The sequence below is a fragment of the Barbus barbus genome (assembly GCF_936440315.1).
Source record: "Barbus barbus genome assembly, chromosome: 32".
NCBI lineage: Eukaryota > Metazoa > Chordata > Actinopteri > Cypriniformes > Cyprinidae > Barbus > Barbus barbus.
The window spans coordinates 14,550,998-14,570,568 of NC_136760.1; the positions used below are offsets into that span (position 1 = coordinate 14,550,998).

General features: G+C 37.7%; 2 protein-coding genes across 8 annotated transcripts in view; one reads left to right on the forward strand and one right to left on the reverse strand.

Moving 5' to 3' along the window:
- Window positions 1–11,084, forward strand: part of LOC306852398 (putative JmjC domain-containing histone demethylation protein 2C) — a 169,972-nt gene extending 158,888 nt beyond the window's left edge. For all 7 annotated transcript variants that reach the window (XM_079389162.1, XM_079389161.1, XM_079389163.1 and 4 more), the window contains 10 exons: window positions 966–1,165; window positions 2,074–2,352; window positions 4,393–4,561; window positions 4,647–4,737; window positions 4,911–5,041; window positions 5,442–5,564; window positions 7,163–7,302; window positions 7,522–7,698; window positions 9,108–9,239; window positions 10,219–11,084. In XM_079389162.1, coding sequence (XP_079245288.1) covers window positions 966–1,165; window positions 2,074–2,352; window positions 4,393–4,561; window positions 4,647–4,737; window positions 4,911–5,041; window positions 5,442–5,564; window positions 7,163–7,302; window positions 7,522–7,698; window positions 9,108–9,239; window positions 10,219–10,308 — 1,532 coding nt within the window. In that variant the 3' untranslated portion in view covers window positions 10,309–11,084. The remainder of the gene's footprint in view (window positions 1–965; window positions 1,166–2,073; window positions 2,353–4,392; window positions 4,562–4,646; window positions 4,738–4,910; window positions 5,042–5,441; window positions 5,565–7,162; window positions 7,303–7,521; window positions 7,699–9,107; window positions 9,240–10,218) is intronic.
- Window positions 11,085–11,349: 265 nt separating this feature from the next.
- Window positions 11,350–18,485, reverse strand: LOC306852091 (nuclear receptor-binding factor 2-like). The gene is made up of 4 exons (XM_079388717.1): window positions 18,298–18,485; window positions 16,544–16,628; window positions 13,868–13,908; window positions 11,350–13,777 (listed from the first exon to the last, which is right to left on the reverse strand). The coding sequence occupies exons 1-4, from the start codon at window positions 18,325–18,327 to the stop codon at window positions 13,154–13,156; spliced, it is 780 nt and encodes a 259-aa protein (XP_079244843.1). The 5' UTR covers window positions 18,328–18,485; the 3' UTR covers window positions 11,350–13,153.
- Between the last annotated feature and the right edge of the window lie 1,086 nt (window positions 18,486–19,571).

A 19,571-nucleotide genomic window follows, 5' to 3' on the forward strand; every position in this document is an offset into this window, starting at 1 on the left:
CCATCAACCCTGAGGTTGTTGGCACACGTTCAGTTCAGTTTGTTGCCTAGTGCGGCGTATAGAAGGTTCTTCATTTAGCAACGGTGCTTAAATTGCACTTTTTGACAAGTCTGCAATTTTGTTGTTTCATGTCAGATCTTAAAATATAACAATAGAGTATATAGTTCATGCTATGGCATATTGTAATGTGTGTTGCTGGTGTTTTGAGCAGTTTTTTAGTACATTGCAGTTGCTTGGTAGTTGCTGGGGTGTTCTAGGTACTTGAAAAAAGCCCAATCTCAAGTCTCTGTGATATTTTGTTCTCCAGAAATGTCTCTCATCCTTCCTTGTCTAAGTCAGTGGGATTTTTAACCCCTTTTTATGCTCCGCCCTAATGAAAATTGTACATCTGAAAACTTGTAAATGTAATGTGTGCAGGAGTCCTCAAATTCGGCCCTGGAAATGCCATTGTCCTGAAAAGTTTAGCTCCAATCCTAATCCAACACCTGAGAAAGCTAATCAAGGTCTTCAGAGTTATCTTTGAAACTGATCAGAGTTTAAACTCTACTATTTTCTAAAAATGCATGTTAGAAATCATACTGTGAACATTTGACCTTGTAATTTTGATTCGAAATGTCATAACACCTGCAAACTCACATTTATCTGCCTCACTTTTGAGTGCCATGTCCATATTTTAAAATCCAAATAGCAAGCAATGCATAGAACCAAGTCCGCCCTACATTATTTATTTTTTCGATAATCTGTTACACTCAAATATCTGTCGCAGTATGGAAGAAAAGATCTGTTTTATCATGACTTTAAAATTCTAATAAAAAGTCCCACCACAAATATCCCACTAATTATTATGGGAATGTATCATATAATGAAAGTAAAAAAGTTGTACTATTTCTTTTACTTTTGAATTTCATGTGATGTGAAAGAGATTAACATCTGAGGTTTGAACAGCCTGTTCTTCTCTTCTGCAGAAAATAAGGAATCAGGTGTTGGAAAGATAAAGGAGGAGAAGGATCAGTCAGATGCTTTGGAGTCTCTGCACAGTAAAGCATCTTCTCTGGAGCAGGGATCAACCCTACGAGACCTCCTTACCACCACCGCAGGCAAGCTGCGCCTGGGCTCCACTGATGCCGGCATCACGTTCGCTCCTGTGTACTCCACTGCCTCGCAGGTCAGAAAACTGATCACACTCAAACTGAGAGACTGAACTAGCATACAGAGGTGGCAACAAAGTTTGCTCTAACTTAACTTTAAAAAGTTTTGATCTAAAGATTTATTCTTGAAATTAGTTTTGTACACATATTGCATAAACAGAAAAGTAGTAATTATAATCAAGTTGGTGTTTCCATACTTTTTATTGGTAGACAATATCATTATAAAAAAAACTGCTGTAAACATCATAGAAATTAGTCATTATCACATAGATGGCAGTTTGCTAAAAATATGGGCATGCTAGCAATATGGGTATTCAATTAAAGTCCGGTCTCTATGCTTCCTTCCCATTGGAGGTCTGGACAGTATTTTTTTGGAAAAGTAGTAAATGGTCAAGTTAGTCATAAAAGATGAGGATATTGGGCCTGAGAGCCAAAGCAGCGGTGTCTGAGAAATTTTCTACAAAAACATTTGAATATTTAGTTGAGCCCAATTGGATATGAATATTAAAGGTAAACAGATTTTTATCAGGCTATTATTTTTACATTTATATGACAGAAGGTCATGTGGCAGAAAAGACACTGTATAATGGTTCAGGGTTTTCCTCATGATCACAAGTGCTTGCTCAGGTGCTCGTTTCCAAGTTTTTTGCATTTTAGCATGTTTGGCTCTAGCTGAATATATTAGAGGATATAGCACCGAAAGATCATTACCATAAACTACCCAGAGTGCTTGTGTACAGCTCCACTCTCTGCTCAGTTCAAACTGTAGCAACTGTAAAAGTGTGCAAACAAGCTGGGGTCTAGAATTGGTCCGCAGTCTGCTATTTGAGGACCCCTGTGACATAGAGCCTGTATCGCTATAAAGAAAAAAATGTTTGTTGTCCTAAAATAGCTTATGGCTTCATTTGTGGTCTTCCTACCACAGATTGTCAAGAGTGGCCGCAGCATGCCCAACATCCTGGATGACATCATCGCCTCTGTGGTGGAAAACAAGATCCCGGTGGGCCGTGGGACCAAGCTGAACCTGAAGCATGAGCCTCTGGAGGAGCCCAAAACTGAGAGAAAGAAAGCAGTGGAAGAACCGCCCAAACTATATGCTGACATCCCGCACTGCTGGCTCTACGAGCGTAAGCTGCTCTGGCTCAAAGACCACCGCAACAACAACAACTGGAAACTCTTCAGAGAGTGCTGGAGACATGGACAGGTCTGTGAAACAAACCCACTAAATACTGAATCTTACATTGCCACTGATATCCTTGCAGTCAAGATAATCCTAATAATCCTGTGTACCGATTACAGGTTGTGCTACAAATAATCATCATCCGTCTACACTTATTCTCATTTCCCTGATTATATACAGGGATGTGATTTTTCAGTATTCATGCAGATTTCCATATTTTCCAGCTTGAGGAGTAAAACCCATGTGAATTGCGAAAGAACCTTAAACTACGGAGTAAAATGGCTATATGATATGTCTATGCTATATACAGATTTTCCTTTTTTCCATCTTCAATGATCACATGCCTGTTATATTATAAATACATTATACATTATTATATATATATATATATATATGAGTATTTATGTAACATTTGGTAAATGATCCAAAATGTTAGTCGATGCGATCTCTGCCTCTGCTGGCTGGTGTCTTGTCTCAGCAGACAGCTGTTGTCTGGTTCATCTGTCACATCAGTCCGCATTACATGTGCAGTGGGTGTCCAGAGAGAAAGGTGACATACATTAGTCCATTTATTCAGCATGTACTTCACATAGGCCATTATAGGCTTTAAGTGTTTTGACTCTTTCATAGGTAGCACCTCTTCACATGTGCCGCACTAATGCAGGACATTTCAAGTGAACATATAGATCCTTTACAATGAAATTTGATTTTCACTAATGGACGGGAGAATACTTAAGAGGTGTGAGGTTGAAATCCTCAAGCATACATCCTTTTCCTCTAGTCATTGCATTTATTCAGCAGCAGGGGAGAGCCTCTGGGTGTATCCAAAATCGACCCCTGTACCCATCACTCCACTAATATGGTCCCCTTGAAGGTTTGAATGAAAACAAATAATGGAATTCGGACATTGATTGAGCCATAAGGGCCATAGATGCCATCTTCTGGCGAAATACGTGAATGTATTCGCTGTGACCCTTCTAGTGCAGTTGAGTGTTGACTTTTGAGTGTGCATTGGCTTTACACTCATTATTACGATGTATGATGGGATTGAATAAGTGCACTCAATAATGTCCCCTATGGTTTCAGACACCACTTCAAATGGCTATATAGAGCACTAAAAAAGGGTGTAAGGGGCATTTTTGGACACAGCCTCTGTCTATTCCTGTTCTGAAATGACATTTATTGACTTGTGCTCAGTGGACCATGACTTTACAGCCCTGCAGGAAGTAAACTGACATCATAAAATGCGGCTCTCCCAATATATTGGTTTTCTTCCAAAACCTAGTAAGCTGCCTATGTAAGCAGCATATTAAGGTTCCCAATGCAAAGATTGTTCAAAAGGGTAGTTACTGTTATTATGCTGCTTTTTAAAATTTCACACAGAGAATGCAGTCTCATAATACATTGCAATGAGTTCAGTGAAAATGTCTATTCAAGACAGCAGATGAAATGAAAACATTGATTTTGTGTCTGTAGATGTTCAGGTGCCTATGTAGGGCACATTCTTTTAAGGATGTGCCAACCTTGCATGCAGAGGTTTTTAGGTTGATCTGTTGCATACAGCAGTGTCTCTTTTTAGACTCTTAAGAACTTTTGAGAACTTGATGGACTTGATACTAAATGGTTCACCAGTAAGTTTTTTTTTTTTTTTATCTATCCCAACCAGCAGATACAGTGTTTACTTACTTCAACACAGATGAATGATCGGTTTTTATTTTAACCAATACAACTTTTTTATTCACAAAAATATTTTTACAAAAAGAAAATTTTGAAATAAATGGAAGGAAACCGTGCTTCCATAGATTCATATTTATGCTTCAAAATTTATTTTGAACACCAAAACACTCGCATCATTATTATTGAGCTCTGCACTTTTGCAGAAGCTAGTTTATAATATAATCACAGATTTAAGCTTTTCAATAAATGTAATTATTGCTTTTAGTCTTTAGTCTTTAGACTTGCAATTTCTTTTCAAATTTTTCCACTCTTCAAAAAACAAGTCTTAGTAGTGGTTGTGATCTCAGCTGTCATTAAAAGGCCATTTCCTGTGTGGTGTATTTGCAGCCGGTGCTGGTCTCTGGGGTGCACAAGAAGCTCAACGCCAGCTTGTGGAAGGCAGAATCCTTCAACCAAGAGTTTGCTGACCACCAGGGAGACCTCTTGAACTGCAAGGATGGAGTTATGTTCAACTCAGGCATCAAAGAATTCTGGGACGGCTTTGAAGATCTCACGAGTGAGTGCCACTTGAAGTAAACAAATGAGCAGTTCTCTTCTTAATCGGCCTGTTTCTGTTTATGCTGATCATGCTCTTTCTACAGAGCGGCCCAAGTCTAAAGATGGAGAAACTGTGGTGTATCGACTGAAAGACTGGCCTTCAGGGGAAGAGTTTATGACTTTGATGCCCACCAGGTACCTCAGAAACACAGGAACATCACATGTAGACATGTTAAGCAGCCATTTAGACACTGTTTTAAGGATTGTGAATGCTGTTTAATGGTGACCTTACATATTTAATTTGTACGTTCTGATCAAACATAGCTCTGGTTTAGTTGTTTTAGCATGTGCTTCATCTCAATGTGTAGGTATGATGATCTCATGAAAAACCTCCCAATGCCTGAGTATTCAGACCCCGAGGGGAACCTCAACCTGGCATCCCATCTGCCCTCCTTCTTTGTGCGGCCAGACTTGGGCCCGCGCCTCTGTTGCGCTTATGGTACTGCAGCTCCCTCTCTCTCACACATATTTTTAGTTTTTGTTTTTGTTTTATTAGTGGCTTGCTATGTTTTATTCCTGGTTCTACTGTAGAAATTTAAATAGTTTTATCAAAAATTAAAGTAGTGGAGGAATCTTATAAAACCTGTCATATTTCTAAAACTTTTTGCAGAAAGAAAATGAGGCCTATTTCTCGACAGTTTACTTTTTTGTATTGTGACATAATTTTCACTGCATATAACGATGAAAATTTCCCCACATTCTCATTAGTGTAACATTAATGTAATGCACAAAAAGTATTTGTTGTATTACCTTTTATTAAGCTTAATTTAAAATCAGGTTAAAAGTTAAAAACTGAAGCCTATTTTGGTGAACTGAATAATGTGTGATCCATATCTCAGGTGTGGCGGCATCTCAGGAGCAGGACTTTGGCACAGCTAACCTGCATATGGAGGTGTCGGACATCATCAGTGTGTTGGTTTACGTAGGAGTGGCCAAAGGGAATGGTGTCCTCTCCAAAACGGGTAAGCCTGAGGCCCGCTGGCCACACAGCTGTCAACAGCCTGTCCGTTTACTTGGTCAGCAGTGTTAGAGAAAGAGACGGAGGGGGAAAAGCCTTCTAGAGCTAGAGCAGAAATGTTCCATAAACCCTTGAGCTCAGAGGAAAAAAACACAGAACATGGCTTCCACCCTGGAAACAATGAAATGTAAGAGATGCATCTGGAAGGATTTTTCTCTGCCAGTACATGGCCATAGCAGCACTAAAAAGAGCTTTTATCTGCACTCATGAGAATGAAACATGGAGTTTCACATATTATTATGGTATTAACTAAAAACCATTTATAGTTTTACATGACCACTGTGCCGTCTCTGATCATCTAATGGATTTCTATTACAGTAGATAGATCTGTAAAAGCCATTTGGGTGTGATGTTGTATCTAAAGAAACATAGCTCAGTGCTTTTTGACCAGTTGTCTTCAACAGTGTTCAAAGGCCCAATGACTTTTCCCTTTGTTCACGATTTCCTGGAAAATGATGATTCCTGGGAATTTTTTTATTTTTTATTTTGTACTCCGTTTTTACCCAATAAAATATCTTAGATCTTGGCAAAACTAGAATGACGTATATTCATTATAAATATGCACATGGCATTTTAAGACTTTACGAATTAACATGACTTTTCCAGGTGTAGAAATCACACTTTTAAAATTAGGCTTCCTCATATATCCAGGTTTTCCAAGACACTGGGAAACTTGGTTCTTCAGAGGAAAAAAACTGTAATTGAGGGGATGACTAAAAACAAGAAATATCTTGTTGGAGCCGCAGTAGGAGGGGTGGCCCTAGCAGTCCTTTCTGATCCCGTCCCCCTCACTTTTCCACTACACCTTCTATTTAATTGAAATGCTGTCCTTAGCTTAAAAAAAAAGATAAAAAATTGTCTTGATTTTTTTTTTTTAAATGGCCTATTTTAATGCTTGTTTTAAATAATTTAAGTCACCTTTGATGTTAGCTGAGGCCCCCAGTGGGCCCCGGCTCCCTGGTTTGAGAACCACTGCCATAGGTGATTACCAGTAACGTCTTTGACAAAATGCATTTAACATGGCTGACAAAAGACTTTATCATCTGTTGTGTAATTCAGAACAAATTGGGCAGTTACTCTACTCAACCTTGGTATTGCTACTGTACCTCTAAGATACTGATTGATACTGTGTGATCAATGATTACAATGACGTTGACATGTAAATGTGGTAATGTGATCATTCAAAAAAACACAGCTATGACGACACATTTTTTGAACGACACATTTTTTGCAACTAAACTTACAGTTGCGAGTTTATAAGTAATTTTTTAATTCTTGCATCGTGTCTCATGCCAACAGCTGCTCCTCCCTCTTCCCTCCTCCCTACTGCGATGGCCTTTTTATTTTTATCTGCTGTCTCATGGGCAGACATGAGGAGAATATATAAAAGCCAGACTCCCACGCACGCTCCTCTCCATTAATTTTTAAACATCACTCTGTCTTCAAAAGAGGACAGCGCTCCCTGCCTTTATAATACATTAAGCTGACTGTGTGATTCGTTTGCCGTGTAACCGCATGAATGTGTTTGTGCCAAACATACAGGAGTGTTAAAGAGGCTGGAGGAGGAAGATCTGGATGACAACGTTAAGAAAAGATTAAAGGACTCAAGCGAGACTCCCGGAGCCTTGTGGCACATCTACACGAACAAAGACGGCGAGAAGATTAAAGAGTTCCTGCACAAGGTTATTTTGATTTGATTTCTCCACTGATTTTGAAATAATACAGTGGATCACGGCAGTGTCGCTCGCTCACTCTCTCTCTCTCTGAGTGTGTGTTCTCATAAAACCTTTTGCTCTGGCACAAGGACGTTTTAGAGGATTGATTTCATATGAATGTGCAGATCTTTAGTGCACGTGCAGCTGTGTCTGAACTCAGTGTTTGTGTGTATTTGGACATGACAGGTGGCTAAAGAGCAGGGCGTGGAGATCAGAGCGGATTACGACCCGAACCATGATCCAAGCTGGTACTTGAGCCGTAAGCTGCGTCAGCGGCTGCTGGATGAATATTCCATTCAGGGCTGGACTGTGGTGCAGTTTCTGGGTGATTCGGTCCTGATCCCTGCTGGAGCTCTGCATCAGGTCTCATTGCACTCCTTCTTTTTCTGCAGTTGCTCAAACCACTGATAGCGCATGAACAAATCATGATATATATATATATATATATTTGTGACCCTGGAACACAAAACCAGTCTTAAGTCGCTGGGGTATATTTGTAGCAATAGTCAAAAAATACATTGTATGGGTCAAAATTATCAATTTTTCTTTTATGCCAAAAATCATTAGGATATTAAGTAAAGATCATGTTCCATGAAGATATTTAGTAAATTTCTTACTGTAAATATATCAAAACTCAATTTTTGATTAGTAATATGCATTGCTAAGATCTTAATTTGAACAACTTTAAAGGCAATTTTCTCAGTATTTAGATTTTTTTGCACCCTCAGATTCCAGATTTTCAAATAGTTGTATCTCGGCCAAATATAGTCCTATCATAACAAACCATACATCAATGGAGAGCTTATTTATTCAGCTTTCAGGTGATGTATAAATCTCAATTTCGATTTTTTTTTTTATATATATTTATATATATTCTGGGGCATATATTTTGTTATTGATTATTCAGAACAGTAACCCCACTTGATTGACTTAGAAAGCAACAAATCTCACTGTTTTGTTTCAGAGTGTTGCTAAAAATTGATCAGACACTTAAGCAAGACTTTGTCTTGAATATATTTGAATTATTTAAAACAAAATAAAACGAAACAAAAAATCTGCTAATGCTTTTAACTTTAATCCTGTGAAGCCTGACATATGAAATAATAAATAATAGTTAGAATTTTAATTTTTTTTCAAAATGAAACGGTTTATTGAAACATTAGACATTGCAATATATATTTAGAGGCCCAAATTGAGCAAAATATGCAATTTGGTGCAGTTGCTGATATTTATATGGACAAAAAGTAAGATAAAATTCTTATAGCTTGAAATGTAAATCCATGAGATCTTTATAACAATATGAAAGACTATTTACATAAACTGCTGATAAATATATGTTACTCACAATCTCCCAATAATGTGTAAGTAAGCTGTTATTTAAATGCTGTTTGTGATCAAAGCTCTGTAGTTTTTATTGTGGGGGCAAAACATAATGCAATAGAATGATGATTGAGAGATCAACAAATAAATATTCCTCAAAAGCCTGATGTATCATATTTGAGTATTACATTTTAACATGATATTTCCACAAAAAAAAACAAGTATGAATAAGTTGCTTCAGTCCAGTAAATGATCTGATATTACTAACAATATACAAGATATTCTTACAGAAACCTGAAGGGAATGTTTTAACAATTATACTAAAAGGCCTTTTACTTGCTAAATTATAAACTGAAGGCATGTAGTAGATTGTGTAATACTAGCTGAAGTTCCAGAGCACCATCATCTTTATGATATACAGTATGTCACATCTGTCTCTCTCATGCGTACAGGTGCAAAACCTGCACAGCTGCGTCCAGGTGATCAATGACTTCGTCTCTCCGGAGCATGTGGTGCATTCGTTCCACTTAACCCAGGAACTCAGATCCTCCAAAGAGGAAATGAACTATGAAGATAAGCTACAGGTAGAGTGGAAATGTCACAGCATGTCAACATATATTGGAATATTAAGGCCTGAACTGGATCGCAGAGTCTCTGATTTGTTGCTCATTAGGTTAAGCTACACAAATGACTAACAAGGAAGTGTTTGTAAGAAGACTGTGCCATTTGTTTTTTTTTTTATTACTGTTTCTAACTGTTTGTATCAGTGCACATGCAGTCTTATTGCTGCCACTATAAACTCAAATACTCTTGAAAATAAGACTCCTGACAAAAAACACATTTCATATTTTCAGATGCATTGTTAGACATGAGATCATAAAAGTTACAACTATCCCTTTGAGGTTTCAGAGCAGTTCGCCAGTGATGAATACCACACATTTATCCCAATAGATTGCTTATGATCCACTGCTGATTAATTATGACAATGTTTCCTTTATGGTCTTTATACTGTAATATTTTGTAGATGGATGCAAAAGTGCACATTTTATCTCCTTTATCTTTTTAAATGAGCAGCTGGAAGTAGTGTTTGTCAATAAAAGCCCTGTATTATGCATAAAAACGTAAATGAATTTGCTATTAATTTCATTCATTAATCAGCACATCAAAAATGATCACTTGACAGCCCTGTATTTAACTCATTCAGTATATAGATTTGACCAGTATTGTCATAATCCCTTCTTCTTTTTTTTTTTTACAGTCCATCAATTGATCTCTACTTCAGATATACTGAGATATTAGTACCTAGTTCAATTTCAAAAATGTGCAACGTGTCTTGAATATTGTAAACTTGCAGTTGAAGAGTTTCAGATAAATTGTATATCTTGAGATGTAAAGTATGGGTTTGAACATATGGTATTCATTTTATCCGTCATTCATTTTAGGTTTTAAAATTATGATGAACGTTTCTCAGCACTGCCATTTCTGACGTCTCTCTCTCTCTCTCGGCTCTCGAGTCCGGATGTGATCTGTCGTGCAATTCTAACAGCCTGTCGTTTCTCTCAGGTCAAGAACATAATTTACCACTGTGTGAAGGATGCCGTGGGAACATTAAAGAGGTGCTGCGTCGAGGAAGAGGAGGAGATGAACTCATGACACTCGTCGACACGTTCCCCCAAATATGCACATTAACGCTTACACCGCGAACCTCCAGTGCCAAGCAGAGAAAAACCACCAGTAAACTGTATTTATTTGTTACTGACACCACAGCAGTATAGCGCATCAGGATGACTGTGATCGACACGCCACACATCTGAAGGATCTAGTGTTTGTTGGTCTGTTTGGTTTCGTTCCCCTTTTGTTCTTTCATACGGTGTAGTTTCAGTGGAGAATCGTATTTATTTTTAGGAGTTCTGCGCTCTGTTCTCGATCAAATGTAAATGTGACTTGTACAGTTTGCTAATGGATTTCTGATGGCGCTCACTACTTTGGAGACTTGGAGTTACTGTGTGAGAGATCTGCTGCCTCATGTCCTCATGCCATATCTTTTGAGAAAAAGAACTGCCAAACAATTGTAAACATTGTAAAGTTCTATTATGTAAAGAAAGACTTAACTCACTTCAGCATTTTATTAAGAAGTATTCACTGTAAAATTGAGACACTTACAAAAAGTTGTAATTTATTTAAGAAAGAACGGTCTCATTTCTTTTTCCTTTTTATGTTTAGATTTACTATGGCGAACTTTTGAAGTTCAATGGAAAAAGCAAATCGTACTATGCTGTGTAAATATATACATATATACGTTCACTGATGTATTTTTTTAAACATGGCTTGCTTCAATTTCAAATTTTAAAGTGCAAGTGTTACATGCTTTGTACATTGAAGTTCAAAGGGGTTTTACATTTTCCATTAAAATGGATTTATCAAATGTCTGCCTGCCTTTTGCCTTCTTGACAAGATGAGCATTACATTTATATTTATGCATTTAGCAGATGCTTTTATCGAATTGAACCCATGACCTTGGCATTGCTAGCGCCATGCTCTACTATTTAAGCTACAGGAAAGCCTGAGCAGTTCAAGATACTTGTTCAATATTTGACCTATATATATATATATAAATATATTTTGGTAATCAAAATGTAATTTCAGAGGCAAAGCAAATAATTCATGTTAACCAATAGCCAGACAGTCAGTTCTAGTGCTTTAGTATTTAATGCCCTGTTTTTTACAAGCCAGTGTTTTATTGATAAAATCAAATTCTGGATTTTCTGCACAATGGTCTTTGTCCACTTTTGAACACATGCTTTGTTATTCACAGATTGAACACCAGAGGATGCTGTTGAGCTTTTGTGGGAGTTTAGAAACAGTGAAATGAACACTTGTTTGTATTGCAGTCACACTACCATTTCAAAGTCTCTGTTAAAGAGTCTTACCATATGTTTTTTACAAACCTAAAAAGCAGTACAATTGTTTTTACATTTACTAATACCTTTCAAAATCAGTGACCAAATTAGACCATCAGTGGGCCCATCACATCCTATATTATTCCATAAAAAATTACTTCAAACATTGTTTTATAATTATTATGAATGCACCTTTGGTGAGCTCATTCTCAATCGACTGGACAGAAGGTTTGTACTACTGTAGTATATTATTTTCAATATAACAAAACAGATTTATGCTGTCACTTGTTAAAATCTTTAATGCTTGTCAGAAGTAAACTCAAAAGAATTATACATAAATTCTTGTTTTCAATATCTTAATCATATACATACAGCTACCGTAGAACAGCCATTCATGCATCAAAACACTTTCGTCATATGATTTTCATTGATTTTTACACCACAAAACAAAAAGTAAAATCTGATGCACCCTGATTACTGCGGAAAACCAGTAATTAAACATTGAATTAAAAACAAAATAATAAAAAGAGCAAAATGTGGATTTGGTTCCCACTTCGTGACACAAATATAAGCCATAAATTCATCTCTTCCCAGGCGCGTCTGGCACATGTTGGTAGCTTTTGATTAGTGTGAGGAGTGAACCTGGTTTATTGTTAGAGCAAGGTATGATTGTGCAATCAGTTACCTGAAAATATTAACACTGTGACCCAGACAATCCTTGATTGATGAGTACAGTACAAATGAAGCTTCAAAACAAACAACATCCTCAACTCATCCAGACTTCACACAGGTCCAAAGATCCAAGCTTTTAGGACACGTCCATTCCTATGCTGTTTGCATTGCATCTGAAGAATGACACAGTGGAGAAGTGTGCGGAGATGAGAAACAACAAAATGAATGAGTGATTCTGTAGCACTTGACCAGATTATTGCTTATAGTTCCGAATGCAATAGTTTCACGCTCATGTTCAGTCTCCTGTAGAAATGATCCATCACTGTTTTTGTTTAATAGGTTGCTACAAATCGTCCAGAGATGACATCATGACTGGGCTTCGTACTAATCGCAATAAGGCAAAACAAGTGCTGCAAGCTGGTTATCGGTGTATGGAAACAGAATGCATAACTAATTGCATCAAGGCCTCGCGGCTTCCTCTATGCCTTAAATCTGCACTGTTGATAGACGACTGAAACTGCATAACCACAATGTCAACAATGATGTTGCTGATCAACAGATACTGCACAAAACCCTCACACACACACACATGTAGTTCACAGTGTCTGTGTAGGAAATAGTTTTCGATTCAAAGTGGGATTTTGCAAGAGGCAAATTCACCTGTTGATAAAAAGTCTGATAACATAGTGTTAGACAGAATCTCCGATATCCCTTTTCACTCGTACTTCATAAAAAAAAAAAGCATTAGAAATGTTCAAAAAGGCACACGTACTTCAGAAAGAGTTGTTTTCTTTCTTTGTACATCCAATCGCTGAGAAGTCATGAACCGGATGGTCGCGCGAAGCGTCATGTGCTTCCTCTGCGTGTTCGCTGGCACGCAACAGTGATCGAAGTCTCCCTTTGGTGCGTGTTTTGAGCGCGAGTGGTCACAGCTTCTCCCTGTCCAGCAGCTCCTGCAGTTCCTGCTGGATGTCCTCAGGAAGCTCCAGACCGGGCAGGTCTTCCAGAGGGATCTCCTGAGTGGGCATCTCCAGAGGAGGGAGCTGGGGGATGGGAATGTCCTTGGCCTTGCGCTCCTCGGCTGTCTGCGGAAGCACCCATAGCTCCGACCGCTCTACGAAGTCAGCATCGGCGTAGGGTTCCTTTTTCAGCCGCACGTTCTCCGCCCGCAGCTGCTCGTTCTCCCGTTTCAGCTGCTCGTTTTCAGACACCAGACGGTCCACCAGGTTGCGCAAGTCGTCGATGGTGGTCTGCTGCTCCTCTAGACGGGTTTTGTCATCTTTCTGGGCTTTACTGCCTGCACAGGGCTCTGGGACAGTGCCTTTGTTCTTCAGGAGGTACAGCCAGGTGTCGTACTCTCGTTCGGAGGGTTGGGAGACGTCTGTGGCAGCTCCGGCCAGCTGTAGGTGGCGGCGTAGCGTCTGGTCTGAGGTGGGAACATGCTGGAGCGTTCTGGGTTTGTCCTCTCGCTTTGCTCGCTTCCATTGCTCCTCGATCAGCCTCTGCTGCTTGACATGACTGTCCCTCTGAAGCTCCAGAGACAAGCGAGCCTAACAGGAAAGAAACATCTCATAGTCAATTTTATCTACAATAAATAATAATAAAGAAAATGCAGTACAACGAGGACCATCTAGATGTACCTGTTCATACTCGGTGAGCTTCATGGCCTCCTTGAGAAGTTCTGTGGAAACATTTCAAGTTATTTAAGCACACACTTCCAATCTGAAGTTGAGCCCAGTTCTACTCCTAGATTGTACAAGAATATTTTTTAGACTCAAATTCGAGCTTTGGCGCTCTTTGTGAGACAAACCTAAGGAGACTAAAGTCCTACACGCAAGACAACTGTTTCTCATGAAGATGCATTCAGCATTTACACAGGTTAGTCTGTGATTTTATTGCTGTTCGAATCCAGAATGTCTGTTTTTCTCCCACCACCTGGGTACAAATGTACAACCGAATGACTTGCTGCTTTTTGACAAACACCAAGGTTGTGTGGTACTGACATCTGTGATTTTACATGAGATCAATCCAATTTTTCTGTAAATCCTTTTTAACCACTGCTGAGCAGTGTATGCTTACTTTTGCACTTCATGGTAATGTGAGCGCATTTTAAATATGGACACTTTGATTAATGAAAAGAGGAAACTACAGCTCCACTACAACTCAAATGATTCAGGTCATACTTAGAAGGGAAATGTTATTATGCGAGTATAGGAGCGCACAAGTCTAAGTGGACGTCCATGACATGCGGAGTCCCACAAGGCTCAATTCTTGCACTGCTCTTGTTTAGCCTGTACATGCTCCCACAAAATCATATAATGAGAAAGAACCAAACTGCCTATCACAGCTGTGCAGATGATACCCAGGTTTACCTAGCCTTACCGCCAAATGACTATAGCCCCATTGACTCCTTCTGCCAATGCATTGATGAAATTAAAGTTCTGGATGTGCCAGAACATTCTTCAGTTAAACAAGGAGAAAACTGAAGTCATTGCATTTGGAAACAAAGATGGAAGTACGCAAGGTGAATGAATACCTTTAATCTAGGGGTAAAACAACTAAAGTCAAGAATCTTGGTGTGATTCAGGAGTCAGACCATAGTTTCAGTAGTCATGTCAAAAGCAGTAACTAAATCAGCATTCTATCATCTCAAAAACATTGCAAAAATTTGTGATTTGTTTCCAATCAAGACTTGGAGAAACTTGTTCATGCCTTTATCATCAGCAGGGTGGATTACTGTAATGGTCTCCTCACCGGCCTTCCCAAGAAGACCATTAGACAGCTGCAGCTCATCCAGAACACTGCGGCCAGGATTCTGACAAGAACCAGAAAAACTGAGCATATCACACCAGTCCTCAGGTCCTTACACTGGCTTCCAGTTATATTTGCTCACTGAATATAAACCTAACAGACCACTCAGATCATTAGAATAGAGTCAGTTAGAAATACCAAGGGTTCAAACAAAACAAGGGGAGTCCGCTTTTAGCCATTATACCGCCCACAGTTGGAACCAGCTTCCAGAATAAACTTTAGACATTTAAATCTAGATTCAAAACTCATCCGTTTAGCTGTGCCTTTACTGAATGAGTACTGTGCTACGTTCGAACTGATTGCACTGCATTTTATGTTTAATAATTCTCTATTCTTAACTGTTTTAATTCATTTTTAAATAATTTTAATTTGTAATAATTTTTAATAACTTTAATAATTTGTTTTTATTGTTGTGATTCATTTTTTTTTATGATTATTTTACTTCCTTTTACGTAAAGCACTTTGAATTACCGTTGTGTATCAAATGTGCTATATAAATAAACTTGCCTTGCTTTTTATTTGTATTTAGCCTTCATATAAACAAGAAATGTGAAATCACCTTCAAATGAACATAAGACTCTCAGACACAACTTATAAATTGAAACAAAAGTGTTTCAGCCAAGATAAAGAATATTAAAATTGCTCAGAGTTGCTGCATAAAAGAGTAAAAAGAGTGAGTAACAACAAAAATGTTGCTGGGGACGGCTTATAGAAAATGTAAATTCATTCTCTGCCAGCAGGAGGCGCTTTTGGAGCAGCAGAAACGGCTGTAAAGAAAGCAGCACTGCACTATGAACACTACTTTATGAGAAAATAAAAAAGCCATCGAAACTATTCTGAAGACAGTCGGTTTTATATGAATGTATTCAAACATACATTCATATAAAACACCATTTTGATTTTGAAACACGCAGTGCTCAAGTTTATTCAACGGTGTCATCCGCCACAAATAAATCAAATAATGCATATTGAATTATTGGAAATGCGTTTAAAAATCATATCACCATTATTGCAAAAAATTATATCGTAATATATTTTGATATTGAATTATTTTCCAGTCCTATTAAGTAGTTAATTCTTTACATTTTTTTTTTTTTTTACTTCATTAAATTATTTTCATTTTACTAGTTGAACAAGTACCCCGGTCAAGAGTTTATTTCTGCTAAATTTCACTTTTTTAAAATGACATCCATCTTTTTTAGAGATAAAATGCAGGACAGAAAGTTATTTAAAATATAGTGCATTAATATTTCTCTTTTTAACAAAATATTTTAATAATTAAAAAACAAATAGGATATTATTTTCTTATTAAAATAAATATGAATGAATGAATTGTCCAAGCAATAACACATTTTGTTTACAGCTGACAATCATGTGACTAACCACATTACCAGGTTTGCAGGATCACAGAACTTTTATCACCGAAGTGTCGTGTAAATTTATTTTCACAGATGTCCGCTTGAGAATCAATTAGTGTCCGAATAGAGCTTACAACCAAAACCAACCTGCAGCTTTTCTGTGGCAGGAGATGGCATCTTCAAATTTCCCAGCAGCCAGCAAGCGATCTGCTTTCCTGCACTGTTGATGGGCCTGAAAGGGATGACATTATTTCATTACGAGTTTATTAACACAGCACAGATCCTCATTGACAGCTCATTACCTGCTACTACTGTATTTCCTCTGATTAACTCTAAACCTACATTAGATTCTAAAGAGAAGTTCATCTAATCCTTTCAATCTCAATGGATGGGTATATGACCCGATGTGACAATGCTTCTGTCATACCTCCACCACTCCAGATCCAGCTATGTTATGATCTGCTTCGATTTTGCTGTAGTTCACCTAGCAGTCTAAGGAGATCATTAGGAACTCAAGTCTCATTTCTCTCAATGACTAAATGTGAACTCAGATTTTAATCAGACACCCAGTCAATCATCAACATCTACATATTTATCCCAAAGCACAAGTATCCAGTGTTTACAGTGGCGTCTGAGACCACACTAAAAATCTGTCAGTCAAAATCGAATTCAAACTTGGTAATACATATATTTTTGACACTGATCATGTGAACTCTTTCTACAGATGGCCAGGTGTTCTTGCTTCCATTGACCCTTGTAAAAAAGAAGTGCACGTAATTGTATGTGTACTTGTAGTAAAAAAAAAAGAAAAAAGAATTACACTTATATAGATGTGCCTAACACACTAAAACACATGTAATGTACTTTTGCTGTAGCGTGTGATTTGATATTGCTACTCAAATTATTATTAGATATATTTTAAATGCACTAAATTACACCATCATCCTGACAAAACAAAAACAAGAATCAACAGAAATTATATTTAGCTTCCCATAAACACAGTACATTTAGCAGTGCACGCATTAAACCTATTTCAAAGAGAACAGAATTATGAAATACATACAAAAATGTACTATTCAAGCGGGTCAATACTTGCATTTAATATAAATTTAAACTATGATATATATATATATATATATATATATATATATATATATATATATATATATATGCAATAAGTAACTTAAATATAGGCAATTATTAAAAGTATATTAAGTACTCTTTTAAAAAGTATGCTAAAGTGTAGTACTTTTTCCCAAGGAGGATAGGCTCTTATGAATACTTATTAAATTATAACATATTAAATATGATAATCATTAATATTGTTTTTACATTATAATTCCATGAACTGAAATTAATTAAAAAATACTGACATTTATACCAACATAATATATCACGATAGCGTTAACAGGGAGAGAGGTCCAAAGAACAAAAAAGATGGTCTCATATTTCGGCTGCTTTGTTGTTATGCCGATAATATAATTTGCAATACCAAATTTTATTAAACTTTAAAAAAAAAAAAAGGGGGGGGGGGGGGGGGGGGGTGTAAAATAGAAGAATTAAGTGATCTTTGGACCCCAATGTCACTGAAATGTATCTATAAAGTTATACAAAATACGCTATATTTAATCATAATTTCACAGTAAACAGATCCTTCTGCTCTCCATTTCAGGATTATGTAAATTAGTCATAAATGCGTTTGTTTAAAGGTGATCAGTAAACAAACACACATAAGGAGGCTAACTAAAACCGACTAACGTTACATTAAAGCAGCACAAGGTTTATACGTCTTCACGTGGTTTAAACACCCGGGTAACCTCTTCGCAGCTTTATATTAATTTGTTCAGAGATGAAATGCGGCTAGGCTAACATGCTAATGTGGCTTGTAAACAGACACTTACGAGATTAAGAGGACTGTCCAGCACCTCCATTCCTTCATCAACTACAGCCTCAACTGCACGAGAGACTCACTGGCACATTATTGTGTTTATTCCGGGACCAGAGACTCTGGTTTCACCGGCTGCTGATCCACTTCTACAACAGACGAGCAAAAACAACAACTTCCCCTCCGTGACGTCACGGCCGCGTCACCTCACAGCGTCGCGCGAGATGTGACAGCGCTTTTCTTTTTGTCATTTCTGCTTAGTAAACCACGCGAAATCATATTACATTCATAATAAGTGAGATGTTTTAGTCTCGAACGTGTCTCATTAGATAAAGCTATGTTCAAAATATATTCTGGGACGCAGTGATGTTATCTCACCACTAGAGGGCGCGTTTGTCCTACAAATTCAATAATTACCAACCAAAAAATTACCTGGTAGCCTGCCATATTAAAGTAAAGTAAAAAAAGTAAAGTCGTGACGTTGTCAAGTATGGTGACCCATACTCGAAATTGGTGCTCTGCGTTTAACCCATCCAAGTGCACACACACAGCAGTGAGTAGTGAACAAATGCGCACGCACGCACGCACGCACACACACACACACACACACACACACCCGGAGCAGTGGGCAGCCCTGCGGCGCCCGGGGAGCAGTTGGGGGTTCGGTGCCTTGCTCAAGGGCACCTCAGTCGTGGTATTGAGGGTGGAGAGAGACCTGTACATTCACTCCCCCCACCTACAATCCCTGCCGCCCGGGGACTCGAACCCGCAACCTTTCGATTACGAGTCCGACTCTCTAACCATTAGGCCACGACTTCCCCATTAGTGCAAAGCGGTGTATTTTGTATCTATAATATGAAGTACCTTGGAGTATCTTATAAATATGTTATAACAGTATTCCTTTCTAATGTCATTACAATGTTATAGGCTATTTCATAATAACGCAACAAGACAGCAAGGCAGCATATTTTTTCTTGTTCTTTGCATATATCTTTGTCCCTGTTAACTGTAGCATGTTATTATTTTAGTGTAAATATTAATATTATTTAATACATACTGTGTAAATGAATATAGGCCTAACATATAAAAATATATTTATTTTAATATACAAAGGAATTGATGGCATCAATACACATCAATGTGCTGACCGTATGTTCCCATTCGTTACAGTTTGTTGTAAACGTTTGTTATTGCTGTAAAAAAAAAGAAAAGAAAAGAGATTACTAGTCAATTTCACAAATAATTACAAAGAAACAACAAGTAACACACTGAATTCATAACATCACATGA